This window comes from Panthera onca, chromosome B2, assembly GCF_046562875.1.
Source record: "Panthera onca isolate mPanOnc1 chromosome B2, mPanOnc1 haplotype 2, whole genome shotgun sequence".
NCBI lineage: Eukaryota > Metazoa > Chordata > Mammalia > Carnivora > Felidae > Panthera > Panthera onca.
Window position 1 is genome coordinate 62,687,503 of NC_138343.1, and position 26,827 is coordinate 62,714,329.

Below are 26,827 nucleotides of genomic sequence, written 5' to 3' on the forward strand. Positions count from 1 at the left end.
GCGTCGGGCTCTGTGCTGACGGCTCAGAGCCTGGAGCCTGTTTCAGATTCTGTGTCTCCCTCTCTCTGACCCTCCCCCATTCATGCTCTGTCTCTCTCTGTCTCAAAAATAAATAAACGGGGCGCCTGGGTGGCTCAGTCAGTTAAGCGTCCGACTTCGGCTCAGGTCACGATCTCACAGTTCGTGAGTTCGAGCCCCGCGTCGGGCTCTGGGCTGATGGCTCAGAGCCTGGAGCCTGTTTCCGATTCTGTGTCTCCCTCTCTCTCTGTCCCTCCCCCGTTCATGCTCTGTCTCTCTCTGTCCCAAAAATAAATAAACGTTGAAAAAAAAAAAAAAAATTTTAAAAATAAATAAACGTTAAAAAAAAATTTTTTTTTAAATATATATATATATAATGAGTACTTCTAATTAGCACATCTCTGATTATGAAGGTGACCAACCATCCTGGTCTCTGTACTGCAAGTTCCATGTTCTAGAAAATCTCTCAGGTCCTAGGTGAACTAGGATGCTTGGTCAACCTACTTACTACTAAAGAGCTGAAGCATCATTTTGTAACTTTCACTGGATAGTTTTTCCTTCAGTAAATGCTATTTGGGTCTTTTGTTCAATATTTCTATGTAATGCTTGTCCTTTTTTCTTACTGACTGGAAGATGTTCTTTATACATAACCTATACTGCAGATTATTTCCTCACACTTTTTTTGCTGGTTCTTTAACTTCCTTTTTGGTGGTACTTTTTGGGTACATAAATTTTATTTTTAAAAAAAATTTTTTTTCAACGTTTTTTATTTATTTTTGGGACAGAGAGAGACAGAGCATGAACGGGGGAGGGACAGAGAGAGAGGGAGACACAGAATCTGAAACAGGCTCCAGGCTCCAAGCCATCAGCCCAGAGCCTGACGCGGGGCTCGAACTCACGGACCGCGAGATCGTGACCTGGCTGAAGTCGGACGCTTAACCGACTGGGCCACCCAGGCACCCCGGGTACATAAATTTTAGAACATAAAAATGTAAAACTCACCAATGTCTCAATCAGCATTTGGGATTTTTGTGTGCCTCGTTTAGAAAGGTCTTCTATACACGAACAAAAACTTTACTTTCACTTTCTCCTAATGTTTTTTAAGTTTTGTATTTGATTTGAATTCAGGATTGTTTTACTCTATGGTAGGGGGGTCTATGAAAATTTCATTGTCTTCTATGATTGCACTGAATTTCTACCTAAAGTTATGAACAACTGTCACCTCTACAATAATGAATCTTTCCAATCAGGAACTGAGGAAGTTCTCCATTTATTTCAGTCTTCTATTATGTATTTCAATAGATTTTATAATTTCTATCAGGAAAATTCTGACATTTCTTATTATTTTACTGTTTACAGCTATTGTGAATGAGATCATTTCCTATTACATCCTCCAAGTCGTTCATGATTTCTGCATGTTTGTATCCAGGCACTTTGATGAACTCCTATTAGTTCTATTAATTTGATTAATAATTAATTGAGGTTAATTTTTTTTTAATTTTTTGTAATGTTTATTTATTTTTGAGAGAAATAGAGACAAAACATGAGTGGGTGAGGGGCAGAGATAGGGTGACGCAGAATCCAAAACAGGCTCCAAGCTGTCAGCACAGAGCCTGACACGGGGCTTGAACCCACAAACTGTGAGATCATGACCTGAGTGAAGTTGGGCGCTTAACTGACTGAGCCACCCAGGTACCCTAATTAAGGTTAATTAATAAACAATCAGGGTTAATTAACCCTAACCCTGACTCTTTGATTCTGTCAGATTTTCTTGGTAGATGATATCTGCAAATAATAAAGGATATTTCCCTTGTTTTCACTCTCTCATTCCAATGTTTATACCTGCAATCTTTCTTACCTGACTAGCACCTCCACGAAAATGCTAACGAGCAACAGTGATACTGACTGCACTGTCCTGAATGGGAATGTTTCATTTATCATTAAGTATGAGGCTTGTTACAGGCTTCCTTTCCTAAGTACTTTCTTTTCTTCTAATTTGGTAAGGCTTCTTTTTTGTTTGTTTATAAATATAATTTATTGTCAAATTGGCTTCCATCCAACACCCAGTACTCATCCCAACAAGTGGGTAAGGCTTCTTTTTAAATCATAACTACAAATTGACTTTTACTAAATATTCTTAAGCATCTATTAAGATGCTAATATTTCTCATTCTTTATCAACATATTAAACTATTCTAATAGATTTTTCTAATGTGTCAGACTTTGCATTTCTATGATAAACCTAATCTGATAATTACAACATATTCTATTATAGCATAGGTTTGAATTGCTAATATTTTCTTTATAACATTTGCTTCTATGTTCATAAGAGAGATCAGTACATATATATATCCCTTTTTGTGTGCAATTACCATCTGGTTTCTATATCAGGATTATGCTAGTTTAGTAGAATTCAGAAAACTTTCCATTTTTTACTATGGTCTATAGATAATATTTATCTGCTCCTTGAAGGTGATAGAGAAAGAAAAACTTCATTGTGTTTTTAGAAGTACATTTAATTGGCAAGTGGTTACATGTAACTTTTAGCTTATTCCACTAGTACGTAAAACTTGAACATAAATGATACAGTAAAATCTGATGTTACACATGTAATCAGTATATGTGGGATAAGCAAGGTCCTGTTCATACCTGAGAAAAATTTTGTTTTTTAGTTGTTTGAACACTGATAGAAATTCTCAAATTGTCAATGTTTTGCATTTCACAGAAGACAAATTTTAAAACTAAGGACATAGTTTCTTAAGGATATGTTGCAAAAAAATTCAAACAATGTCAAAAATATGGAATTGCCAATATCTAAGTCATATCAGAAAATAGCACAAAGACAATGTACTTTTATGCTTCCCAATTACAATAAAATACCAACTTACTTTTGATTTAATCGTTTGAATGTGTTGCTCCACTTCTTCAATGTCTTCAGTGTTTTCTAAACGTTCATAAGCAGCACTTCTAGTGCCTTTTATCAGATTTAAAGGTAATGCAGACATGCCATAGGCCTAAAAGAAACAAAATTAAAATGTGTTTTCAGTAACACTATTTTACACACAATTATACACAATTTTGAGGGGGAAAGATCCTTTAAAGCAACTGCCAGGGCACCTGAGTGGCTCAATCAGTTGAGCGTCTGACTTTGATGTCAGTTCAGGTCATGACCAAGTTCATGGTTGTGGGATCAAGCCCCATGCTGGGCTCTATGCTGAGCGTGGAGGCTGCTTAAGATTCTCCCTCTCTCTTTCTCTGTCCTTCTCCCCACTCGCATGTACTCTCTCTTTATAAAATTAAAAAAAAAAAAAGGGCAACTGCAGAGTAAGCAGTTGTAAAGGATTATAGTCACTGAAGAACATGGTACATGGGAGTGAATCATGATTATACTGTCCCATAATTCTCTTATTTCACATTAACAGTTATATAAATTTACATCTGTATAATACTATTCACAGAATAGATAACATGTATGGTTCAAAGGTAAAGTTGCAAAAATAATGTAAATATAGTACAACAAGCTCACTGATTCATGCTTCTGTTTAGCCCTTCTGCTACTGAACCCCTCTAGTGTATTTTTCATTTCAGTTATAACTTCTATTTGATACCTTCTTATATTTTCTGTAGTTCTGTTAAAGTTCTTGCTGTGTTCATCCATTCTTCTCCCCAAATCAGTAAGCATCTTTTGGACCATTACTGAATTCTTTATCAGGTAAATTGCTTATCTCCATTTCATTGAAGTTTCTGTTTTGTTTTAAGTAGATGTGCCTTATTCTTTGGTTTGGGACATACTCTTCTATTTCATTTTGCCTCTATGTCTATATGTATTATGTGAAATAGCTACCTCCCTCAGTCTTGAAAGAGTGGTCTTGTGTAACAGCTGGTTCATGTGGGCCATGAGACCAATCTCCCTTGGCCATCAGAGCCAGGCACTTCATATGAATGTCCACTCTATTTGCTGCATATGCCCACCACCAGCTGTGGCAGAGCCAGCACTGCTGTGTGTAAAGGTCACTCATCCCACCCAGTTGTGGCTCAGGCACTGTGCAGGAAGAGTGGGGTTCCATCTGCTTGCCCATCATGGTTATGACCCAGTCTCTATGCAGGTTAGATGGGCCTTAAGGTCCCTCTGGAAGCTAATTACAGCCTGGCTGCTGCTAGGGGACAACAGGGCTCAGGTGCTCATCAGCCCAGTTGTAGCCTATCAGGTGCACAGGAAGGTAGGACTCAAGTTGCTGAACCAACTGGGTTGTGGCTTGGCTGCTGCACAGTGAGGGCAGGGCTCAGCGCACTCTACCAGCCCAGCTGCAGCTTGGTTCTCTGCACAGGTTGGGCAGGACTTACAGCACCCACTTGGACCACCTGCAGCTCGGCTGCTACATGGGGAAAGTGGGGATCATGGTGCTCATCTGGTCCATGTGCAGTCTAATCACTGAATGAGTACAGTGGGGACACTAGCCTGGCCCTTTTGCAGCTGGGGGGCTATGTGGTGCGGGGTGCTTGCCAGCCAGGGTAAGGGGTAAGTGGACAGAGTATGCACTCTAGTGCTAGCATGCTACAGGAAGGATAACAAAAATGGCACACATCTGCTCTGTCATCAGCAAGTTAGAATGAGATTCCAAAAATGGACTCCACCAATGCTTCCATCACCAGATAAAGTCCCTATAGGTCCCTGCCTTTGTCATAGCCACCTTAAAATTAGTTAAGTGGTTCTCTCTCACAGTATAAGTACTCTTCAATCTGTTGCTTTTGTGCTGGATCTTGGGGAGAGCAGGTGTACGCACACACCACTTATGAGCAGAAATCTCTGTTCCCTATAGTTCTGTGATTCTCCCTCTCTTAACCTACCCATTGATTTTCAAAACCAGATAGGATTTTTTTGGCAGGGGGGTGGGGGGGGGCAGCATATCTCTCCAGTGCCAGCCCCTAGGGTCAGGATGCCTGATAGGGGACACAATCTCTTTACTCAAGGGAGAGTTCCTTACTTGGGGGATCCCTCCTGATTGTGGTGTCACCTGGGATGGGGTCCCCTGGGTAAGGCCATATCTTTGATTCTCCTACACTACTGAATGTGTCTTTTTTGTCTTTTGTTGTGGAGGTGCTGTTCATCTAGTTCCAAATATAGCTGTAAGTTTATCGTGTCCATGGGAGAAGGTGAGTTCAGGGTCTTCTTATGCCACCATCTTTAAACTCCCTCCATGGTTTGGTTTTGTTTTATTTTATTTATTTATTTATTTTTAATTAAGGGAGAATACAAAGAACATACTAAAATCCCAGAAATCAACTAGTTCTATCAGGTAATACCTACTACCTATAACAAATTGTATCTAGATAATTATACAAAATTATTACCCAATATTTAAATCCTTGTTATTTTCTAAGGGAGAAATACCTTAAAATATAGTATTTCAAAGTTAATGTTCTCATGATTTCCCTATCACCTCCCCTTCTTCCTAAAGTGGTAGTAGGAAGTAGGTTCCGATAGTAGGAAGAAGGTTCTGTTTCATATTAGAAGAACACATAATTTAGAGTAATTTTTTTGCAATTAATAAATTCTTATCAAATCTATACTTGTAATGACCTTGATAAAATAGAAAAAGTAAAGAATATAAAATATTATATACTTAAAACACTGAAAATGTAAATTAAGAAGCCTACAGGAGCCAAAGTATACCACAGCTCTTTAACCTTTCCTTACAGGACTTTCCTATCCCTTTTACCATCTGACCCATTTGTTTCTTCTAGTAGTTCCACAAATTTTCAAAACATTATTGGGAAGAAAGTAACATAATACTTTCAGACTCTGATGAATAAGCAGTATTACCATGATTATTTGCCAATCATCTGCATTCACATATCGTTTTAACACCAAGTCTATGTTGCTTTTTACAACCAAATTCCAAGGCAAAAATATTTTGCTAAACAGTTTATGCCCAAATAAATTCCCTGTCCTCCCAACCACCTCCAAACAAGCTTATTTTACCCCAATGCTTGTTACTCTCTGTTGAATGGATTTTATCCCTAAATACAGAACCTCAGTATTCAATATTATTTCCGAAAGAATCTGTAGTCTACTAGTCTCACTTCTATAAACCTAACTTCTACACTGCTTGCAAAGTAATCTCTAGCACCCACATCAGATTATGTCACTCCTCTAATTAACTTCCATTAAGATATCTAGGATGAATTAAAATAGTTTTCAAAGGGCTCTAGGAGGAGACCCTAGGATTCTGGGTAGATGCCTTTAGAGCCACTACAGGAGACAAGAAGGCAGGTAGCCAGGCCTGCTGCTACTTCAACCAGAGCAATTCTATGTTGTACAACTTTTTTCTGTATCATGTAAGATTGTTTTGTTTCATTTTGCTTTGTTTTGTTTTTTTTCAATGACAGGTAGAATGACTGGTCTTGTGAATTACTGGTCTTGTAATTATCTAATCCTGGCATACAAACCTCTTCATGACCCCTACCAGCGTGTCTCATGCCTCATACCTCTGAATAGTTCACTATTCTTAAAACACTCCAGTTTTACACAGGCTTTTCCAGCTTCCACACTTTGGCACATGCAGTGCCTTTATCTAGAATGCCCAACCTATCATCTCTACTTCTCTAGCAAATTTCAGTGCCCTTCAGGCCTCAGCTTAATTACACCATGTCTGAGAAATATGCCTTGACTTGAAATGTGCCTTGCTTATAACTCTATTATAGTACAAAACACTGTACGTTAACATGATTGGTCTGTACATTTGTTTCATCACTAAACACGTTGCACATTGGCCAAACTTGGCTAATCAGAATCACTCAGAAAATTCTTATAAACATAGATTTATCAGCCAGACTACTAACAAGTACAGGAGACTATCTGATCTATAAAAACTAGGTCTCAATTCTTTTTCCTACCTTTATTCTAAGAATAAAGATTTATTAAATTACTAAAATAATTTTTTCTATTAATATTTAACCAAAAATTGTTTGAAAAATAAATCTTAGTTCACACAAACCTAATTCCTTACATGGAATTTACATATTTATTAGACTAGCTGAACTAAATTCCTAAATAGCTTAAACACAAAAATCTAAGAAAATAAAGATATGTCCTTGGTAACACCTTGTGCTAACAGGGGACCAGAATACATCTTTTCATGAATTTTTAATTGTCTGAAAAAAACAATTAGAGAAAGTTGTCATTGTTTGGGGTTACCTACCTTTTAGAGTTTTTTGGGGGGGAGGAAGGATTGCATGTTTAAGTTTCAACGATTATCAGGAAATGTAACCATAATATTTAGATTCTAATAAAATTGACATGAAACATTTAGTCAATACAACCTTAGGTTCTCAAATAGTCTTTTTGAACTTAACCTCAGACTTCTTTGGAAAAAAATGTATTTAAAAAGCTATCCTTTTCAGAAACAAACTTTTATTGCTTACTACTGCCCTCTAGTGAATTACCAGAAAATCAACAAGGCTAAAGAGATTGTATCATTTAATATGCTTCCAGGTTGGTCATAATTGCTTCCAATTTTATTTGTTTCAAGTTCCAAAAATAAAGCACCATCCATATTAAAACCCAAAATTTTCAAAAGAATATATACAAATTACAAACATTTCTAATACCTTCTTACACTGCCCAGTTTAGAACAGCAACTTTTCCCTATATATATGAGGAGAGAGAGCCTTTCTCTCCTCATATATCTCTCTAATATCCAGAATGAGAGTTTCCAATCTGTGATCCATGGAATACTATAAAGGCACTGCCTGTAGACTGCATAAATGTCTTACATGTACTTGTAACACCTATTACTCAAGAACACGTGTGCTGTTATGACTAATGAAACAATTCATTAAACATATACTCAATTAAGATTTCCCCTTTAAATATTCATTAATTTTAAGATACATATATATTTTCTCACATTTAACATTAGTGAAATTCGGATGCCTCTTATAATCACTGGCTACACAGAAGTCATGACATAGCTGTCATTACCAGCCCAGGCACAAATTTGGTCTCAGCTGGTTGCTTTATAGTTACTTCTTCATCAGAGTTACATGCATTCTTGCTATCACTACTGAGTTTAATTGCCACTTAAAATATCTTTAAGATAGGGCTGTGATTTGACATTGAAACAAAAAGTTAATGTGTAGAAAGAGAGCAAAGGAGCCAACAGTGAAGCAAATATTTATTGAAACAAGGAGCATAATTCTGAATTTTCTTGCAAAGCAACAGTCAAGTGCTTTATGAGCTTAAAGCAACATACCCAAGGTAAAAGCCATTTTCCATTTGCCCTTCATATGGCAAGACAAGAAACAACAAAATCAGTTTATACTTACACATTGGGTATGTTAGCACCTTCAAAGAAAATTTCAGAGATAAGAGTGGAGGCTTCAAGAAAAGCTGCATCACTAATTCTCTTGATAAGACAAAAGAAACATTTTTTTTTTTTTTAATTTGAGAGAGAGCACACATGTGTGAGCTGGGGTGAGGGGCAGAAGGAGGGAGGGAGGGAGGGAGGGAGGGAGGGGGAGAGAGAGAGAGAGAGAGAGAGAGAGAGAGAGAGAATCTAAGCAAGCCCCATGCTCAGTGCAGAGCCCAATACAGGGCTTGATCCCATGACCCTGGGATCATGACCTGAACCTAAACCAAGAGTCAGACTCTCAACCAACTGAGCTACCCAGGTGCCCCAAGAAACAATCTTGTATAGTAAAACATGGACATGAATAACCAATTCAAAAAAGTGATTCAGAAGACTCAGATTCCAAATGTGAAGTTTTAGGAACACCTTTTCAATTTATTTCATGTATATATATTTTTATTATATATGAAGAATATGATTTTTTAAATGTATTTATATAAGTGAAAAAAATAAAAGTACTTACATATGTAAAAACTCCTCATGAAATATAAAACAAAAATTATAAATAATAAAAAGCATAGGCAGAGATCATCATAGTGGTACGTAAAGTAAAAGTACATTTTACAATCAGTGGCATAGACTTAATGAAACTGTATCACATGGAAAGCTGAGAAATTTGACTTTTAAAGAGCCTTTCTCTCCTCAAAGATTACTGAGAACCAATGCTCTATTTCTATTTCTGAATCCTTAGTTTATCATTTTTATTTTCTTTAATCCAGCATTTTATATTTTATATTAAATGTATATGTATTAGCATGTTATATGTGTATGTGTATGTGCATGTGTATACACATATACACACGTGACATGGTCAGATTTTCACTGCAATGTGTATATAATAGAAAGTTCAGTAGTTACCACCTCTATAGGCACTTCAGTGGTCCACAGGATACATTTTGTATGAAAAGTATCATTCAACATTTCCCCACTTGGTGGCACCAAAAAAATTAAAATATCCACATAAATATTTGTGTTTAAAGGTTTCCTTTTTTTATTTGAAAAGTAGCAGATTCTTTTCAATTTAAGCTGAAAACAATAGTCAAGCTATATGTTGTCTGATATTCTTCTAAAATTGAGCGCCCAATTATTGGGTTATCCCTTAAAGACACAGAATAGATACAATCTTGGTAAAATTTAAATAATCAACTAGTTTCTAAACTAAACAATAACGTATAGCTAAGAAAAATCACACTCTATTGACACATTACAAAAACGTCTCTGGTCTCAATACTAACAGTTACAGAGTCTGTAACAGACACGACTTTACCTTTAATAATTAATTCTTCGCACTCAGGGTCAAAATAGTCTAAACATTAACTTCCCACTTTGGGTATTTTAATTAAAATTAAATCTCCTCTATTTCCCATGGATATGTACTGTACGCTCTTTCCATGCTCCACCAATGTGAAAAGCTCAATTCTCAAGCTTTTCCATAACAAGTTGGAAGAAAGCTTTATATCTGTAAGCAAATATGGTAATTAATACTATTAACCACCTCTGTATAATAAAACCATCTATCTATAAACAGGTTAATTTTCAACTCTCAAGTTTTAAATAAAGATTGAGTAGTAATGGCCTATTTTTACAGACAGAGAAGCTATGGTTCAGATAACAGATTTTACATAAAGACTTTCACTCAGGACTAGCGCTCAGCTACAACCATCATGCTACCCCCTTAAACAGGGTCTCTTCAATACACACTAGATAGTAAAACTGGCCAGACTGGTATGGTAGCAAAACATTCTTCCACTGAGCTCTGAGCATATTTTGTGCTATTTAAATGATGTTTGTCTCTCCATCCCCTCCCCCACCAAGCAACGACCACCGAACTTTGAATACCTCTTTGACTTACTCATCTTTACATAAACCACATTCTCACTGATCATGACCCAATGCTATTAGCATCTGGTTGACTTTCACTGCAAGATGTGGAAAAGAGGTGTACACTACAGTTTAAATCACACTAAAGTGTGAACATTCAACAGTGTGAGCTACTAGTGACCACTGAGGGGCCAACAAATTCCAAGACTCTGTAAACTGCTTAAATTCTCAAAATCTTATTAAACATTATTCCCACTTTAGGAATCAGTAAATTTAGATAGTAGAGTAGTTCAAGGGACCCACAGACAGTATCCACATTTACGACTCTTTACCAAGGATCGTATTTTATTGCTTATTCTACTTAAAGAAAAAATATAAGTCCTAGGTAGTTTAATCTTACTATGCTGTTCCATTGGACCCTCTCCCTCGGGCTTAGGACTTAAGGGATCCCTCTCTACCAATTCAGCATACCGTCTATGTCTTTTAGGTTCCCAGCATGGGCCATGTTATATCAATGTCCTCAGCCCAGCCTTCTGCACTCTAGAAAAATAAAGTTCTTCTAAGGATATCATAACTTAGTCAGTATGATTATTTTATTTGGTTTAGTTGATTGCTTAAATGATAATTTTTGCAGCTTCAGCTAGACTAATATAAAATATTACTTCAAAATATTTACTTTACAATAATATTGTTCCTAGAGGGAAGCTCTCTTTTAAAGAATTTTAATAACTTCACACGTTATTTCCACTCCCACACTCACCATTGCCACAGCTTATGAAATTCAGATCCACCAGAGCAATGGTGTTAAAATGTTAGATCCTATTACTTCTCCATTTAAAACTTTTCAATGGCTTCTAATCTCAAAACAAAATTCAAAATCCTAACCATGGTCTAAAAGGCTCTACATAACATGGCCTCTGGCTATTTCTCATCTAAACTTCAGTCATCCTTCCCCTTGTTAACTGAGTTACAGCCACACTGGCTTTGCCTCACTGCTATTATCTGAACACAGCATACACGTATCTGCCTCAGGATTTTTGCACTTAACTCCTCCTCATGGCTGGTTACTCAGGTCTCTGTTTAAATACTAGAGAAGGCACTCCTGACTTTTACAGCAGAACCAGCCTCTAGTATAGTCTATCCCATTATACTGCCTTATTTTTCTTCATAGCATCTACCATTTGACTATTGGAAGACAATCCTCCCTGGGTCTCTCATTTCTGCACACCTTGCAACTAAAGCTCATTTTTTTTCTATACTATCTTTTCAAGGATGTTTACATAGAAAAACAGCCTTCAGAAAACAAAGATAGCATCTTTCTCTAGAGCAAAGGGCAGAAAGGCTTACTGTCCATTCTAAAGATTCAGGTTCCCTAAGCTCAAAGTTCCTCCTCTACATGAAAGTACTATCTGGTGTACTTAACGTTGTCCCATGGGAAGTGAACTCAGGAAACCAGCACAAGAAACTGCTAATCCTAAGGCTACTGCTATTACTGTAAGTAAAAGTCTTTGTCTTTGACCCAGAAATCTTGCATCTTCAGTCAACAACCAAAGAGCTGTAGCAGGCTGCAAATAGGAAAAATTTTAGACCCTTCACAGTTCTTGATATTGATCTTACGTATTGGTTTCCTCTTTTTCCATCTGTTTCTCCTGACTAATCTTTTATCCACTGTTATATACTAATTTTCCTACAGTTTTCAAAGTCATTTGACCTTCAAAAATATGTAAGAGGCATTTTTCTATTCCCATTTACTGGGAAAGGCACTGATCCAGGAAGGTTAAAAAATACAAAATGAGCTTAATGAGTCAGGCACAGAATAGCAATTTGAGTCCAGGTCTAACTCTTAATTTGTTGTTAATCTGTGACTGCTTCTTAAAAGACATAATAACATACTACCCCTATATTCTGTGAGATGGAAGAATAACTACCCACTAATATTATGACAAATTCCTTATGTAGTGATACATGAAAAAAAAACAAAAATGGCAATGAATAAAACAGAGTACCCAAATAAGCACCTAACAGATATTAAAATGCATGCATTTTAGACTTCTTTTATTCTAAATCATGACACCTGAATGATTATCTAACAAAACTAGATTCTGCTATCACACTAAGAGCCCATTTCTTTCATGCCTAAGAAAGACACATTGGAACAATATCCAAAAATGTTTTCTTTATAACCAGTATTTCCCATTTCTGCAAGAATTAAGAATGCTATAAACATAAATTCCATTAATCTGAAAAGGTTCTAGATAATTTAAAGTTTCTTATACCATTCTCTTTCAGGAGGTAGTTAAGAAGCATTTATTACTGGTTTTTCCTCTATAATTGGAGCAAAACCCTCAAAGAGTAGTCTGTACACAAGACTGGCAAGCTATTAACTCAGACCTTACCAACTCCAGGAAAAATAAAAAATACTCTGAGTATAAGATTAGATTCTATACACTAGAGAAATATGAAGTTATAAATATCTAATTTTAAAATCCCTATATGCCGAAGTAGGATGAATCTATTGCATCCATAATAGATACTGATCTACAGTTAAGAGTTCTAATATGCTTATAAATCACTAACTCTATTACTGGATAGTATATAATTAACTTCAAGGTTTACAAGTTATAAGATTTGTTTCTAAATATTAAATTTCAGAAACACAGATAAAATGATTGTGACTAAGTAGTTAAAAGTTTGCCTTCCTCTATGTAAAGAAAACTTAAGAAAATGAAGAAGAATGCACTAAAATGTTAAAGAGGAATATATAATTGAATACATGACTAAGGTATTACTTTATGAAGTAATTTTTTTAATTTTAACTCAATTATCAACATTACACTTACTGTGTAAGTTATAGCTGCCAACATTCCAATCAAGGTCAGAGAACTGATAGAAAATGACAATGCAGCTAAACCATCTGCAAAGAAATAAGAACTCTGTTAAAAGTGTACATATATACTATTCAAACATTCATATTCAAAAAATCAATATAAAAATATAAAAACTGGGTTTCTTAATACATTCTGAAGGAATAAACTCAATGTGTATTACCTCATCTTTGAAGTGTCAACTCCAAGTGGAGACAAGAGTTTTTAAAGAGCTATTCACAAACTGATTTGCAGAAGATCTTTCGGACTAAGATTTTCTTTCTTTCACTTCTTAAAATTAAACAGAAAAACTACGGTCTAATTGAGCCTAAAAAGAAAGCAGCAAAATATTACATGCTCAAAAGGTGGCAAAAAAAACCATCCTGGACTTTCTCAATGGCAGACCTTGAAAAATAACATTGCCCAGGAAAGCCAGTGACCTTGACTTTTTCTTCCTCTCCCTTCCATCTTGATACTCTTGGTTTCTTTGTTCTTAATTTTCAATTAAGTTTTCAACATAGAGTCTAAAACTAAAATCTTAGAGAGTTTATTTCACCCTTTAATTTGAAAGGAGCTGGCCTGCCCATGTGGCAGGGGGGGGAAAAGCAAACACAAAAATAAATTCAAACAAAGCACCAATATAGAATTCTATGTTAACAAGTTAGACTTAGGAAATTATTTAAGGGAAGGCCAATAAGTCAGAGGCAGGAGTAACACTTTTAAATTATTATACCAAATTATACAATAAAATACAATGCAAATTTGAATCTTCTTAAATGTTAGTTAGTAATACTAATTTTTCCAGTTGTAATGCAGGTCCTATCGAAACTGTTTCATTTTCTTTTCTTTTTTTTTTCCTTTTTTTAAATGTTTATTTTTGAGAAAGAGAGAGAGAGAGAGAGAGAGAGAGAGCAGGGGAGGGACAGATAGAAGAGGGAGATACAAAATCCAAAGCAGGATCAGGCTCTGAGCTGTCAGCTCAGAGCCTGACCCGGGGCTCAAACCCACGAGCTGTGAGATCATGACCTGAACTGAAGTCAGATGCATAACCAACTGAGCCACCTAGGCACCCTGAAACTGTTTTGAACTAGTTAAAATGCAAGTCCTGTGGAACCAAATATAATTTTAATTTAATGTATATTAATCTTTTCATGAATAACAATAAAATTAGAATCATTTCTCTTCTTAAAACTCATGTCTTGCTTTTATATAACACATGAACAAAGCATATTATTAACAAATTCACAAACCATGCAAGGCTAAATTTTAAGCCTTAATCTCATGAAGCTAAAGCATCATATTTTAGGGACTCAAAAACATTTGGTGCTATAACTTTCTTGATCTTACTAGAATTATCAATGGAAAGTGTTCATAAAACAAGGAGAGATCTGGTATTTTGCTGATAGCAATTTTAAAGTACTATCACTTATAAAACACACCTGGGTGGCTCAGTCAGTTAAGCATCTGACTTCAGCTCAGGTTATAATCACATGATTCCTGAGTTTGAGCCCCGCATTGGGCTCTGTGCCTACAGCTCAGAGCTTGGAGCCTGTTTCAGATCCTGTGTCTCCCTCTCTCTCTGTCTCTCCCTGGCTTGTTCTCTCTCTCTCTCTATCTCTCTCTCTCTCTCTCAAAATTAAATAATAAACGTTAAAAAAAATTAAAGAAAAAATAAAATGCATCCTAATATTAGAAATATAAAAATGTGGGAAACTATGCATCTTACAATTGATAAAATGGAGTATTATGCTAACATGGTTGACCAATCAAAAAAATTAGTATTACTAATTTTGATAAGTAAAATGTACTCTAGGATATGGTGTTTAAGATTTGAGATAAAAGAAATAATGTTAAGACTAAAGAGCATGAGATTACAGAAATTAGAATAATGCTACCTATATAATTACTGATTCAAGTTATACTAATACTCAAAGACTAGCATAACTTATGAAATGATGTTTAAGGCAGAGGAGTAATTACTCAAGAGACCTGAAGGAGTTAGCTATAAGAAAAGAAGCAATTTATTCCTCAGTAATAGGATCAGGTGCATAAATCCTGACAATTTAGTATTAGTAGATGTCAGGATTGCTATCCTAGTTCTTGCTAGTATCAGCAAGATATTAATGGAACACAATTTATAAGATGAAATCTTAAGTGGAAAGCAAGAAAATTAAGAAGTTGTATAGCAAGGACTCTAAGATTTAATTTAATCATTTAATATTGTATCTGGGTAAGGAAAAAGAAATGTTGATCAAGAATGTACAGTACCTATTAAAAATAAATAGAAAAGCAATAAGAATTTTTCAGGTTTGTAAAATAGATATTCTAGGTTTCTTTGAAAATAAAGTTATTACTATGTTCAAATGCACATGAAATTGAGTAATAAGTACACATTTATATCAGTTTCTAATACCCATTGTATCTTTTCAATGAGTGAGCATCTTTCTTAACCTAACCTGAACCTGCCTATTTTTTTCCTTCTAAAACCCTAAATCACATAAGAAAAACTTCTGAAAAAGCAATTCTGAATGTTTTGGTAAGGTACATTTATAATAAAATGTTATTTCATTCATATAAAACCTCTGTAATTTATATTCTATATAAAAAAATTACTGGGGCACCTGAGTGGCTCAGTCGATTAAGCATCCTACTCTTGACACTGGCTCAGGTCATGATCTCATGGTTCGTGAGATCAAATCCTGTGTCTAGGGGGTGGGCAGCATGGAGCCTACTTGGGATTCTCTCTCTCCCTCTTTCTCTGCCCCCCCCCACACTCGCACTCATGCGCACACTATGTCACTCCGATAAATAAATAAACATTTAAAAAATTAATCATGATCAAACAGCAATATAGGGTTCTCTCATTGGCTAAAAGTTAGAAATAAAAAACAATATATCAAGCACATTTCTTTAACATTGTCTATATAATCTCAGGTGAATTAATGAATACATAGAAATTGTAAGACCTTCACTGCTAAAATTCTTTGAAGATCATATTTTTGTTTCAACTTGGTAACTGTATGAAGAGACTAACTACATAATAGCTAGAAGTAAGTCTTAATATCACACAGTTCCCAATTTTTCTAGCACACTTTTAACCACAAGTCAAAAGAGCTGTAAGGTTAAATTCTTAACACTATAAAAACAGACTACTCAGAAAAGTCCCAAGAGGTACAAAATATGTATTATTATGAGTGTGTTTGTAAAAAGAATACTTACGACTACTTCCAAGTTCTTCAAACAAGAATTTCACTTTTTCCCACTCTGTAGAATTTTTGTTATTTGGAACATTCAGAGGAACAAAAGCACTACAAAAAAGAAAATAATTCTGCTTAATGGTTTTAAAGATAAAAATTTGAATAAAAGGAAATGGTCTAAAATTCAATTTCTAGTAATTAAAAAAAATTTTTTTTAATGTTTATTTATTTTTGAGAGACAGAGTGTGAGCAGGGGAGGGGCAGAGAGAGAGGGAGACACAGAATCCGAAGCAGGCCCCAGGCCCTGAGCTGTCAGCACAGAGCCCGACACGGGGCTTGAACTCACGAGCTGTGAGATCATGACCTGAGCCAAAGTTGGCTGCCCAACCAACTAAGCCACCCAGGTGTCCGTCTAGTGATTTTTTTATACAAAGATTAACCTCCCCCACCACCACACACACAACTTAACAAACCAAATCTGCACCGTGTACAGAGGGGTGTGGTAAGTTTCTTACATATGTGTTTATTACATTATAAATTTCTTTTAGTTTTATTACTGTATTCAGTATAATTAGTTTTCTTTGTAGTCCTATGTATTTTATTTTTTGCATTTAAAATATTTTGAGAAGAGGGCACCTAGGTGGCTCAAGTTGGTTAAGCATCTGACTCCTGATTTCGCCTCAGGTCATGATCTCAAGGTCATAAGATCATGCCCCTCTCTCCATTGGGGCTCCATGCTGGGCATGGGGCCTGCTTGAGTTTCTCTCTCTCCCTCTCCTTCTGTCTCTCCCTGACTTGCAGGCACTCTCTCCTGCTCTCTCAAAGTAAAGATAAGATAATTTTGAAAAGGAGACATGGGCTAAAAACCAAAAAGGCCATAATACAAAAAAGGTCAAGAATTTGTCTTAAATCAGAAGAACACAATATATATAGTGATTTCAACATATTTATATAAATAGAATAGAATGGAAATATATCAAAATAAATGGTAAATATCATGTTGTGAAGCTAGGGCAATTTTTACTCTCTTCTTAGCATTTTTTTTTTATGTCATTCAAGATTCTAACCAATACATAAAATTAAAGTAGTTTCTATTTATTTTTCAATCCACAGTTGAAGGGGCATCTTGGAAGTAACAGTGAGCTAGCTTCCTAGGACTTACTCTAGATGCTTAAACTGGGAGAAAATGGAAGACAGAGATAAAATAAACAAGAGAAAGAAAAGAGAAGGGAAGAGAAGGAAGAAGGTTGACAGTCACTTTAGTGCCTAACTCAGAAACAAGATTAAGGTAAAGGGCTGGGTATCCCTTAAATTGTACATGTAGAGAATCAAACAGGAATGTAAGAAATGACTCTAACACTACCTCCTTTCTAACCTAATTTAATTGTAAGCAAAGCACAAAGATCTATCCTCTTCTGTAAAGACGAAATACTAAATGAGTTCAACAATATATACAGTAAGGTATTCACTCCGATAATGTGTGCAAGTAAAACAAAGCAATCATTCTACTTTTCTGTTTTAAACCTTTACCCCTTGGTACTACTGATACTTTTTATTCTTATAAAAAGGTGAATGATCAGAGCATGTCAGGAGGTTATTTAAATTTTTAACTATTTGCATTGATGTCCATTTACTTCACTCAATCTTGGAGACTTATTTCACACCACTTTCAGAAAGAAAAGTGACAAAATTAGAGCAATAAATGTAAAAAGTTCATTATTTGTTGCCCTGGCCATAAAATCAAAAAACAAATAAAAGTAGTCAAGTAGAATCAAAACATAAAAAAATAAACCTCTTGCAAATTATACTTCTATGATGATATTAACTTATTTATTTGCATTTGAATAAAAGTATAAAGGAAGAAAAAACTATCTATATAGTATCTATTTTATTTGGACAGAGTTTTTTCCAGATATATATATTTATATTTCAAAAAGTTTATTTTGACTTTGTAAGTTGGCAGTGACCAATTCTGTGAGTAGGAGGAAAAACTTCTGTGTTGCACAAAATATCACCTATAGTACTTAAACAGAAATATGTATTACAAATATCTAAAACTAGTATTCATACTTAGAATATTTTTTATCTATGTCAGTTTTAGGTAAACAAAGGTTCTACCCAAAAGTAGAAGAAAATTAACTCTTAGTTGTTGATGACACTTACATGTTCAAACTCCTGAGCTGGGTTCTTTAGCAGTTCAAATATTTAACAAAGAAACTTTCTATAACCAAAAAAAAAAAAAAAAAAAAAAATTTAAAGTTCAAATAGCCCAAACTACTGTCAGGATGACTTCAGGAAAAATACTGATTGTGAAGAGATCCAGGAGAGTTAACATTTTAGCACTGATTTTTAGGTAGGAACTATAGGGAGTAACGAAAGCACAAACCCCAAACAGGTTCTCCTCAGTTAGGGGAATCTTGCCATCAGGACTGTATAATCTAAGAAACATTTGCAAAATATTTTCACATAAACTAAGATAAACATCTATAAGCAGAATTCAAGAGTTACAACTAAATTCATCTATATATCCTGGACAGTAATTTAACAACCAATATGGCAAAGACATTGAAAGGGCGGGCCTACGCCGGCTGACTCCATCTTGTTCTGTGTCCTTCACCTAGACCACGCCTCCACCCCTTGAGTAACCTCCCACTCACCCGTTCAAACTTCCTGGTCAAAACACGCCCAGCGACCTACTTAACAGGACTCCGACCCTTCCCCAGCCAATCAGCTGAGGCCACAGCCATTACCTCACCAACTGCCCCTAGGCCCCAATAAAACCTTTGTCCTTTTGGAACTCACTCTCTCTCCCTGGTATCTCACCGCTGCATCGGTGCAGGTAGGGGATTGAGCTCGAGCTAGCTCGAATGAAGGCTCTTTTGCTTTTGCATCGGACTCGGCTCCCTGGTGGTCTTTGGGGATCACGAATTCTGGGCATAACAACATGAACCAGTCAACAGAGGCACTGGCCTTAATTCTGGAAGACACTGCTGAACCAGGCTTTACCCTTTAAATGGGCCTAGGGTGGGGTAAGAAGACTCAAGAAGGCAGAGCAGCAGCTGACTCACATGGAAGCGTTTCAACCTCTTAACAACCAGAAGGGGCAAACTAGTGTTCACCAGCCAAATGTCAGCCTATAGACAAAGATCTATGAAGAGAAAGGAGTTTCTCCTAACAGATGCAACGGCAACTAAAACTAAAGTCAGATGTGTCTGGAATATAAATACATCAATTTTGATGAGGAGGCAGCATTTAATAAGGTTATCAGCCATTTACTAAATGATGATGACACTAAAATAACCAACGAGTATAATGAGATTTGTGTGGTAGAAAGTACAGATATTTTCTTAATCTCAGTCTCTCCCAAAAAAAAAAAAAAAATTGCATACAGAGAACTTCAGCTTCCAAAGACACACCATACTAGATCAAGATGAGAACTGTGGCCTCATAAGGTTATAAATTTCTCTTACACTCTTAAAATAGTAAAACTGAAAAACTGCTTAGTAAAAATATTTTATACCCAATTTGACTCACTGTATTAGTTTAATACAGATTTTCACTTAAAGGAAGAGACAATGCAAAGGCTAATGAATTTCAGTAGATATGAAACTGAAATGATAAACTCAGTAGAATAGAAAGTAAGATTTTTCACATCTTACACCCAATCACCAAGTCATATTTATCTTCCAAATATTTTATCAGTTTCTTCCTGTCTGTTCTCTTTGTAACTACTCTAGTTTAGACCCTCATCTGTCAGCTGAACTATTACAATAATTACCTAACTGGTCTTCCTATCATTTATATTTCAATTCTCCAACCCAATTCCCAAATGCCCCTTTCAAATGCATCCTTCATGGTGTTAAAACTCTTAAAATAAATTCATATATAATTACTTTCATGCATTCACAAACATAAATGTATATACATCTTCACTGTCTTTCAACTGATCAGCAGGATAAAACTGGAAATTTCTTAAACATTGTATATAAAACCCAGAGTTCACCTACCTGGCTAATGCCATAGCCTGTCACCCACACAAATACCTGAAACGTCACAACATACTTTTTTTCGGTACTGTGAGAGTTTAAATTCACATTGTATGTTTTAGGTCATTCTTCAAATACTCCATGCTAACTACAGCCTCTCCGTTACCACAATGTTATGAACTCAACTGGTCCCCCTAAAATTCATATGTTAAAGCCGTAATCACCAATTTAATGGCATTTGGATATTGAACCTTTAAGGAGGCAATTAAGGTTAAATGAGGTCCTACAGGTAAGGCTGTAATCCAACAGGATTGGTGTCCTTATAAGAAGAGGAAGAGACACTAGAGAGCTCTCTCTCCCCCTGCTAGCACAGAGTAAAGACCATGTGAGGATACAGTGAAAAGGTAGCTATCTACAAGTCAGGTATCCTCACCAAAAACCAAATGTGCTGACACCTTGATCATGGACTTTTAGCCTTCACAACTCCAGAACTGTGAGAAAATAAACGTTCACTGGGTAAGCTACCCAGTCTGTGCTATTTTGTTACCACAGCCCAAGTAGACAGTTATAGATTTTGATACCATAAAGTGGATTCCTACTGTAACAAATACCTAAAAATGTGGCTGTCTCTTTGAAATTCAGTAATGGGCAAAAGCTGGAAGAGTTTTAAGGTGCATGCCAGAAAAAGCCTGGGCTGCCCTGAAGGTGTGAAAAAAGAATAAAAGAAAAAAGAAAAAGGTCCCAAATGGAGTCACTTGTGCTGAATCCCACCAATATTTAATACCTAACCTAGTTGCAGTTGCAGCCTCTCCCAGGAGTGGAATTTAAAAAAAATTTTTTTTTAATTTTCTTATTTTATTTTTGAGAGAGAGAGAGAGAGAGAGAGAGAGGGCTTGAGCAGGAGAGGGGCAGAGAGACGGAGACACAGAAGCAGGCCCCAGGCTCCAAGCTGTCAGCACAGGGCCCAACACGGGACTCAAACCCAGGAGCCCAGATATCATGACCCCAGCCGAAGTCAGACCCCCAACTGACTGAGCCACCCAGGGGCCCCTAGAAGTGGAATTTTAAACTAATCAATCTGAAATTTCCTAGTCAGTACTAGTAAGGTAATCTGCCTTCCCTGAAACAATTCACTCTTTGAATTTCCTTATCTCACCAACTTCTCCCTGTAGAAGCCTTCCATTTTGCATTAACTCCTTAGAGCTCCTTTCTATTTGCTAGAAGGATGCTGTCCAATTCATGAATTGCTGAATAAAGCCAACTAGATCTTCAAATTTACCCAGTGGAATTTTGTATTTTAACAAAGAGACTATTGATAAAAAATATGGATGCTAAACACAATTCTAGGAACAACTGAAAAAAGAGTTATGGAGAAAACTATTGTTGTCTTAGAAAAGACATAGATCATCTCATGAATACAATGGTGGTAGAAATATGGCTGCTAAAGGTCATCCTGGTAAAATCTTAGCTAGAAATGAAGAGCATATTATTGGAAACTAAAAGAAAGAAGATAACATGTTATACAGTGACAAGGACTTTTGGGCTGAATTGTTTTGTGGTTCTATGAAAAGCAGAACTTTTAAGAGATGAAATTGGGTACTTAGCTGAGGAGGATTCTAAGCAAAGTGTTGAAGGAGTAGGCTGGTTTCTCCTTACGGTTTACAGAAAACTGTGAGAGGAGAAAGGTAAGGTAAAGGAACTGTTAAGCAAAAAGGAACTGTCCCAAAGTATTGTAAAAAATAACGAAGCCTGTTCTAAGATGGTGGCTGAACAGGCTGATAAGGAGATTAATAAGGGTGGAAACCACGGATTTAATCAGCCATCTCACCAGAAGCCAGGAACAATGGTGGGATGATACTAGCAGAAACACTGCCGATCTGACATAAAGGGAACACAGATGGGACAAAATAAGGAAGGTTATGAGATTTGGGGGATTCACAGGACAGGATAACAGAATTATTTAGCTGAGAATGTGCTTTATCCTTCAAGAAAAAGTATCCAAAAGCAATTCAGTTATAATGAGGGCTGCCACTCCCACTATAGGCCCAGGGGAAAGGTTGCTTCCTCTTCTATTTCCTCAATTGTGGCCACAGGGCAACTGCTGCAAGGAGTCAAGGGAGCAGGACCTATGCCCAGAACTAAGAGGAGAGGCCCAATACCTAGCGCCATAGTAGTGATTCTACTACCTACCCCTCAATGGGCCTGGACAGTGGAGCATTCAACCAAGGATGGTTATTCTTGAGCCTTAAGATTGAATAATTTGCCTTGTTAGGTTTTGGATTTGCATGGGATGCATAACCCTTTCATTCCTTCCAATTTATCCCTTTCAGAATAGAAACGTCCATCCTATGCCTGTCCTACCATTCTACCTTTGAGGCACAAAATTTGTCTGTTTTCACAAGTTCACTGCTAATGAAGAATTTTGACTCCTTTGACTCAGACGGATAAATCATACTTCGGGTCTCACCTATACTGGATTTAGAGGATATTTAGATGAGACTTCAGACCTACAACTGATGCTGAGTTAACACTTTGGGGGCTGCTGGGATGGGATGAATGTATTTCACATGTATGAAGGACATGAATTTTGGGGGGCCAGAGAATAGAATGTTATGGTCTGAATTTGTCCTCACAAAATCCCTATGTTGGAGCTCTAACCCCAAATGTGAAGGGTTTCGGATACAGGGCCTTTAGGAAGGTAATTACTTAAATGAGGTCATAATGGTGGGATCCTAGCCCCATGGGGTTGAGTCCTTTAGGAAGAGGAAGAAACACCAGAGAGCACTCTCTCCCTGAGTGACAGTACAGAGGAAAGATCCTGTAGGACATGATCTGCAAACATCCTGATCACGGATTTCTAGTCTCTAGAACTATGAGAAAATAAATGTCTATTATTTACAGCACTCTGAAATGACTAATATACTATACATGCTATTCAACTTTTTTATTTAGTCAGCTGATCAATTTCCACTCCTCAAACTTCAATTCAAATATTATTCCCTAGTAGGTCTTTCCTGATTCTTCAATGCAGAATTCCTATTATATGAATAGGAACTTGCTGGGGCACCTGGGTGGCTCAGTCGGTTAAGCGTCTGACTTCAGCTCAGGTTAAGATCTCACGGTTGGTGAGTTAAAGCCCCACATCTGGCTCTGTGCTAACAGCTCAGACCCTGGAGCCTGCTTTGGATTCTGTGTCTCCCCCTCTCTCTAACTCTTCCCTGCTCATACTCTGTCTCTCTCTCTCTCTCTGTGTCTCTCTCTCAAAAATAAATAAAATGTTAGAAAGAAAAAAAAAAAAGAATAGGAACTTGCTACTCCATCATCAAAACCTGGTACCTATCTCTTATTACAGCACTTAAATGTTATAACTCAAGTTATATATTTATGTCTCTCTCCCCACTGTGAACCTTGAGGAAATAGACAATGACCCTCCATCTTTATCCCCAAGATTTTGCACACTACCCAACAAAGTGCTCCAAAAATGTTAGCTGCATGAATTAAACCTCAACAATGTTTTTGCCATAAAATTATCTACTGTTTTAAAAGAAAAAAAAAATCACTTAACAAAAATGAGGAGTAGGTCACCATCAAGAAAATTTCAGGAAATTTAGTCAATCACTTAACCTAAATGTATATACCTCATTCAAATATGGTAATGAGAAGAACACTACCTTGGGTAACCAAAACAATTACTAGTCTTTTATTCACAAGTTTCAGGCTTGTGAAATACAGGAGTCCACATATGTCCTTCTCTATCAGTGCTCTCAGCTAAAGATCTCAAATATCAATGAGAAAATAGAGGCCAATCAAAGAGGAATACTTTTATTTGCACACAAAACCTAAGAACCTACCTGTACCTCTTCATTTTTATTGTTCTTATAACAATGGAGGAAATATCCTTCCACCTTAATCAAAGCCTTCCACCTGTATGGGTGCTTTTCTATGCCATTCTTTCTCACCGGTTATCCACCATGATAGCCAACATTATCAAATCAATTACAAAAGGACCATAGTATTGAGAAAGGCAGGAGGTAGCACAGGGAGTAACACTTAGCAATTCTTCAGCTTATCTTTCATATTTTACAAAGGAGGAAAAAAAACTCATTTTCTCATTGGAGCTAGATACTGATATTGGAAGAGCAGAGACTAAACTCTGACTTTTCTAATGCTTAATCTAGTGGCTTACTCATCATCTCTTCCTGAATGCCTATAAAATGTACCATGAACTAAACTGAGCTTCTGATACTCTCCCATCAAACCTGCTCCTCCTTCAGAAGTGCCTATCTCAGTTGATGACAACTTCACCCTTCTTTCTGTGTAGCAAAGAATTTGGCCTTGCCCAAAAAGAGGTGTGAATTTTGCCCATGGCTCCACCAGGTACCCAACTGTCATGCCTCGTAGGAGTATCTTTATTTAGGGCAGGAGCTGGCAACACCCAATCTTAAGTCGTGGGCCAGAAAGAACAACCATATGATTTACGGTGGTGGACTCTGGGTCATATGGCATCCACTGACCTAGAGGCTGAGATAACTATGTGGGCAATCAATCAATCAGACTTGTCTACATAATAGAGTCTCAATAAAAACTCTGAATGTTAAGGCTCATGTGAGTTTCCCTGGTTGGCAATACTCCACGTATACAGTCCTACATCAATGCCAGAAGAGTTACATATCTTGAGGATAATGGAAGCTTCATATCTGGAATACTCCCAGACTCTATCTTATGCATCTCTTCTTTTGGCTGATTTTAACCTGTATTCACTTCTTATAATAAACGGTAACAATAAACATGACAGCTATCAGTGATTTATTTAAATCTTTCTAGAGAATTATGAAACCTAAGAATGGTTTTAGGAACTTCCCAAAGTTGCAGTTGGTGTTAAAAGTGAGAGAAATGTTCCTAAGACTTTGCAGTTTGGCTAAAAGTAGGTACATCCTCAATCTTTCTTTCTCTCACACCCCACCTATCTATCCTATCAGAATATCCTGCTGGCTCTTTCTCCAACGGCTACCATCATGCCTTGCCATCATGCTTCCTCACAGATCTCATACTTCTACCCTTAGCTCCATAATATCAAATCCCAAAACATCATCCAGGGATCCTTTTAAAATGTCAGATTATGTTCCTCAATAACAAAACCTCTCTAATAGCTTCTCATCTCTCCCACAAGAAATGTCAAAGTCCTAACAAAAGCCTATGATATCTTACTAAATTTGGCAGATCTAGTTACCTCTGACCCTATCTTCAGCTACTGCAGCCTTCATTCACTCCACTCCAGCCACACTAGTTTCCTCACTTTGTCTCAAACATGCCAGGGCTCAGGGCTGCCTCAGGGCTTTTCATCTGCTGGAATGCTCTTCCCCCCACAAATATTCATGGCTCTCTCACTTGCTTCAAATGTCTTCTCAAATATTAAATTCTCATCAGTGCCTTCCCTAACATTTCACAACCTCAACACAACCTATTTTTGTATATTTTCTTTCTCTGCCCCTCTAAGCCTCTCTTGAATGTATGCCATGAAGAAAAGGAGTTGTCTTTTCTGTTAAGTGCTGTTTCACCAGCACCTTGCACGGTATCTGCAACATAACTAGTACACAATAATATGTGGGAAAAAAGTGAATGTTGCAGTCTTCAAAAGGGCTGGTCAAACTGTCGCTTCTTGTTATTGGTATATTTGCAAGAAACATTTGCTTAACTTTTAGTATACTGCTTCTAAATAAATAAATGTTGGGGCGCCTGGGTGGCTCAGTTGGTTAAGCATCCAACTTCAGCTTAGGTCATGATCTCACAGTTCCTGAGTTCGTGCCCTGTGTTGGGCTCTGTGCTCACAGCTCAGAGCCTAGAGACTGCTTCAAATTCTGTGTCTTCATCTCTCTCTGCCCCATCCCCATTCATGCTCTGTCTCTGTCTTAAAAGTAAATAAAACAGTAAAAAAAAAAAAAAAAATTATAAATAAATAAATAAATGTCATCTAGAGATCTGTTAAAACTATCAGAATCGTGCAAAATGTTACTCTAAATGAGGATTGAGGGTAATCTGCCATGAATACAATGAGTAAATTTAAAAATATACTTCCGGGGGAGCCTCAATGGCTCAGTCAGTTCAGTGTCTGACTCTTGATTTCAGCTCAGGTCATGATCCCAGGGTCATGGGATTGAGCCCTGTGTTGGACTCCTCGCTGAGTGTGGAGCCTGCTTAAGATTCTCTCTCTCTCTCTCTCTCTCTCTCTCTCTCTCTCTCTGTCTTTCTCTCTATCTCCCTACACTTATCCTCCATTCAAGGTCTCTCTCTCTCTCTCTTAAACACACACACACACACACACACACACACACACACACACACACACACACATACTTCGGATACCTTTTATCTGGGACAGATACTCTGGCTGTTATAAAGATTTGTGGTTTTACTGATGGTTCTCAGTTATGTTCTAAATCAGGAGCTGGCAAACTTCTGACTGCCGGTGTTTGTCAATAAAGTGTTATTAGAACTGAGCCACGTCATTCTGTTTGCATATTGTCTACAACT

At 36.7% G+C, this 26,827-nt stretch overlaps 1 protein-coding gene across 2 annotated transcripts in view; it reads right to left on the bottom strand.

Moving 5' to 3' along the window:
- The window catches only part of LMBRD1 (LMBR1 domain containing 1), a 112,551-nt gene that overhangs the window by 53,683 nt on the left and 32,041 nt on the right, over nt 1-26,827 (bottom strand). For both annotated transcript variants that reach the window (XM_060615858.2, XM_060615860.2), the window contains 3 exons: nt 16,333-16,421; nt 13,090-13,163; nt 2,906-3,031 (listed from right to left, as the gene is read on the bottom strand). In XM_060615858.2, the coding sequence (XP_060471841.1) occupies nt 2,906-3,031; nt 13,090-13,163; nt 16,333-16,421 (289 nt within the window). The remainder of the gene's footprint in view (nt 1-2,905; nt 3,032-13,089; nt 13,164-16,332; nt 16,422-26,827) is intronic.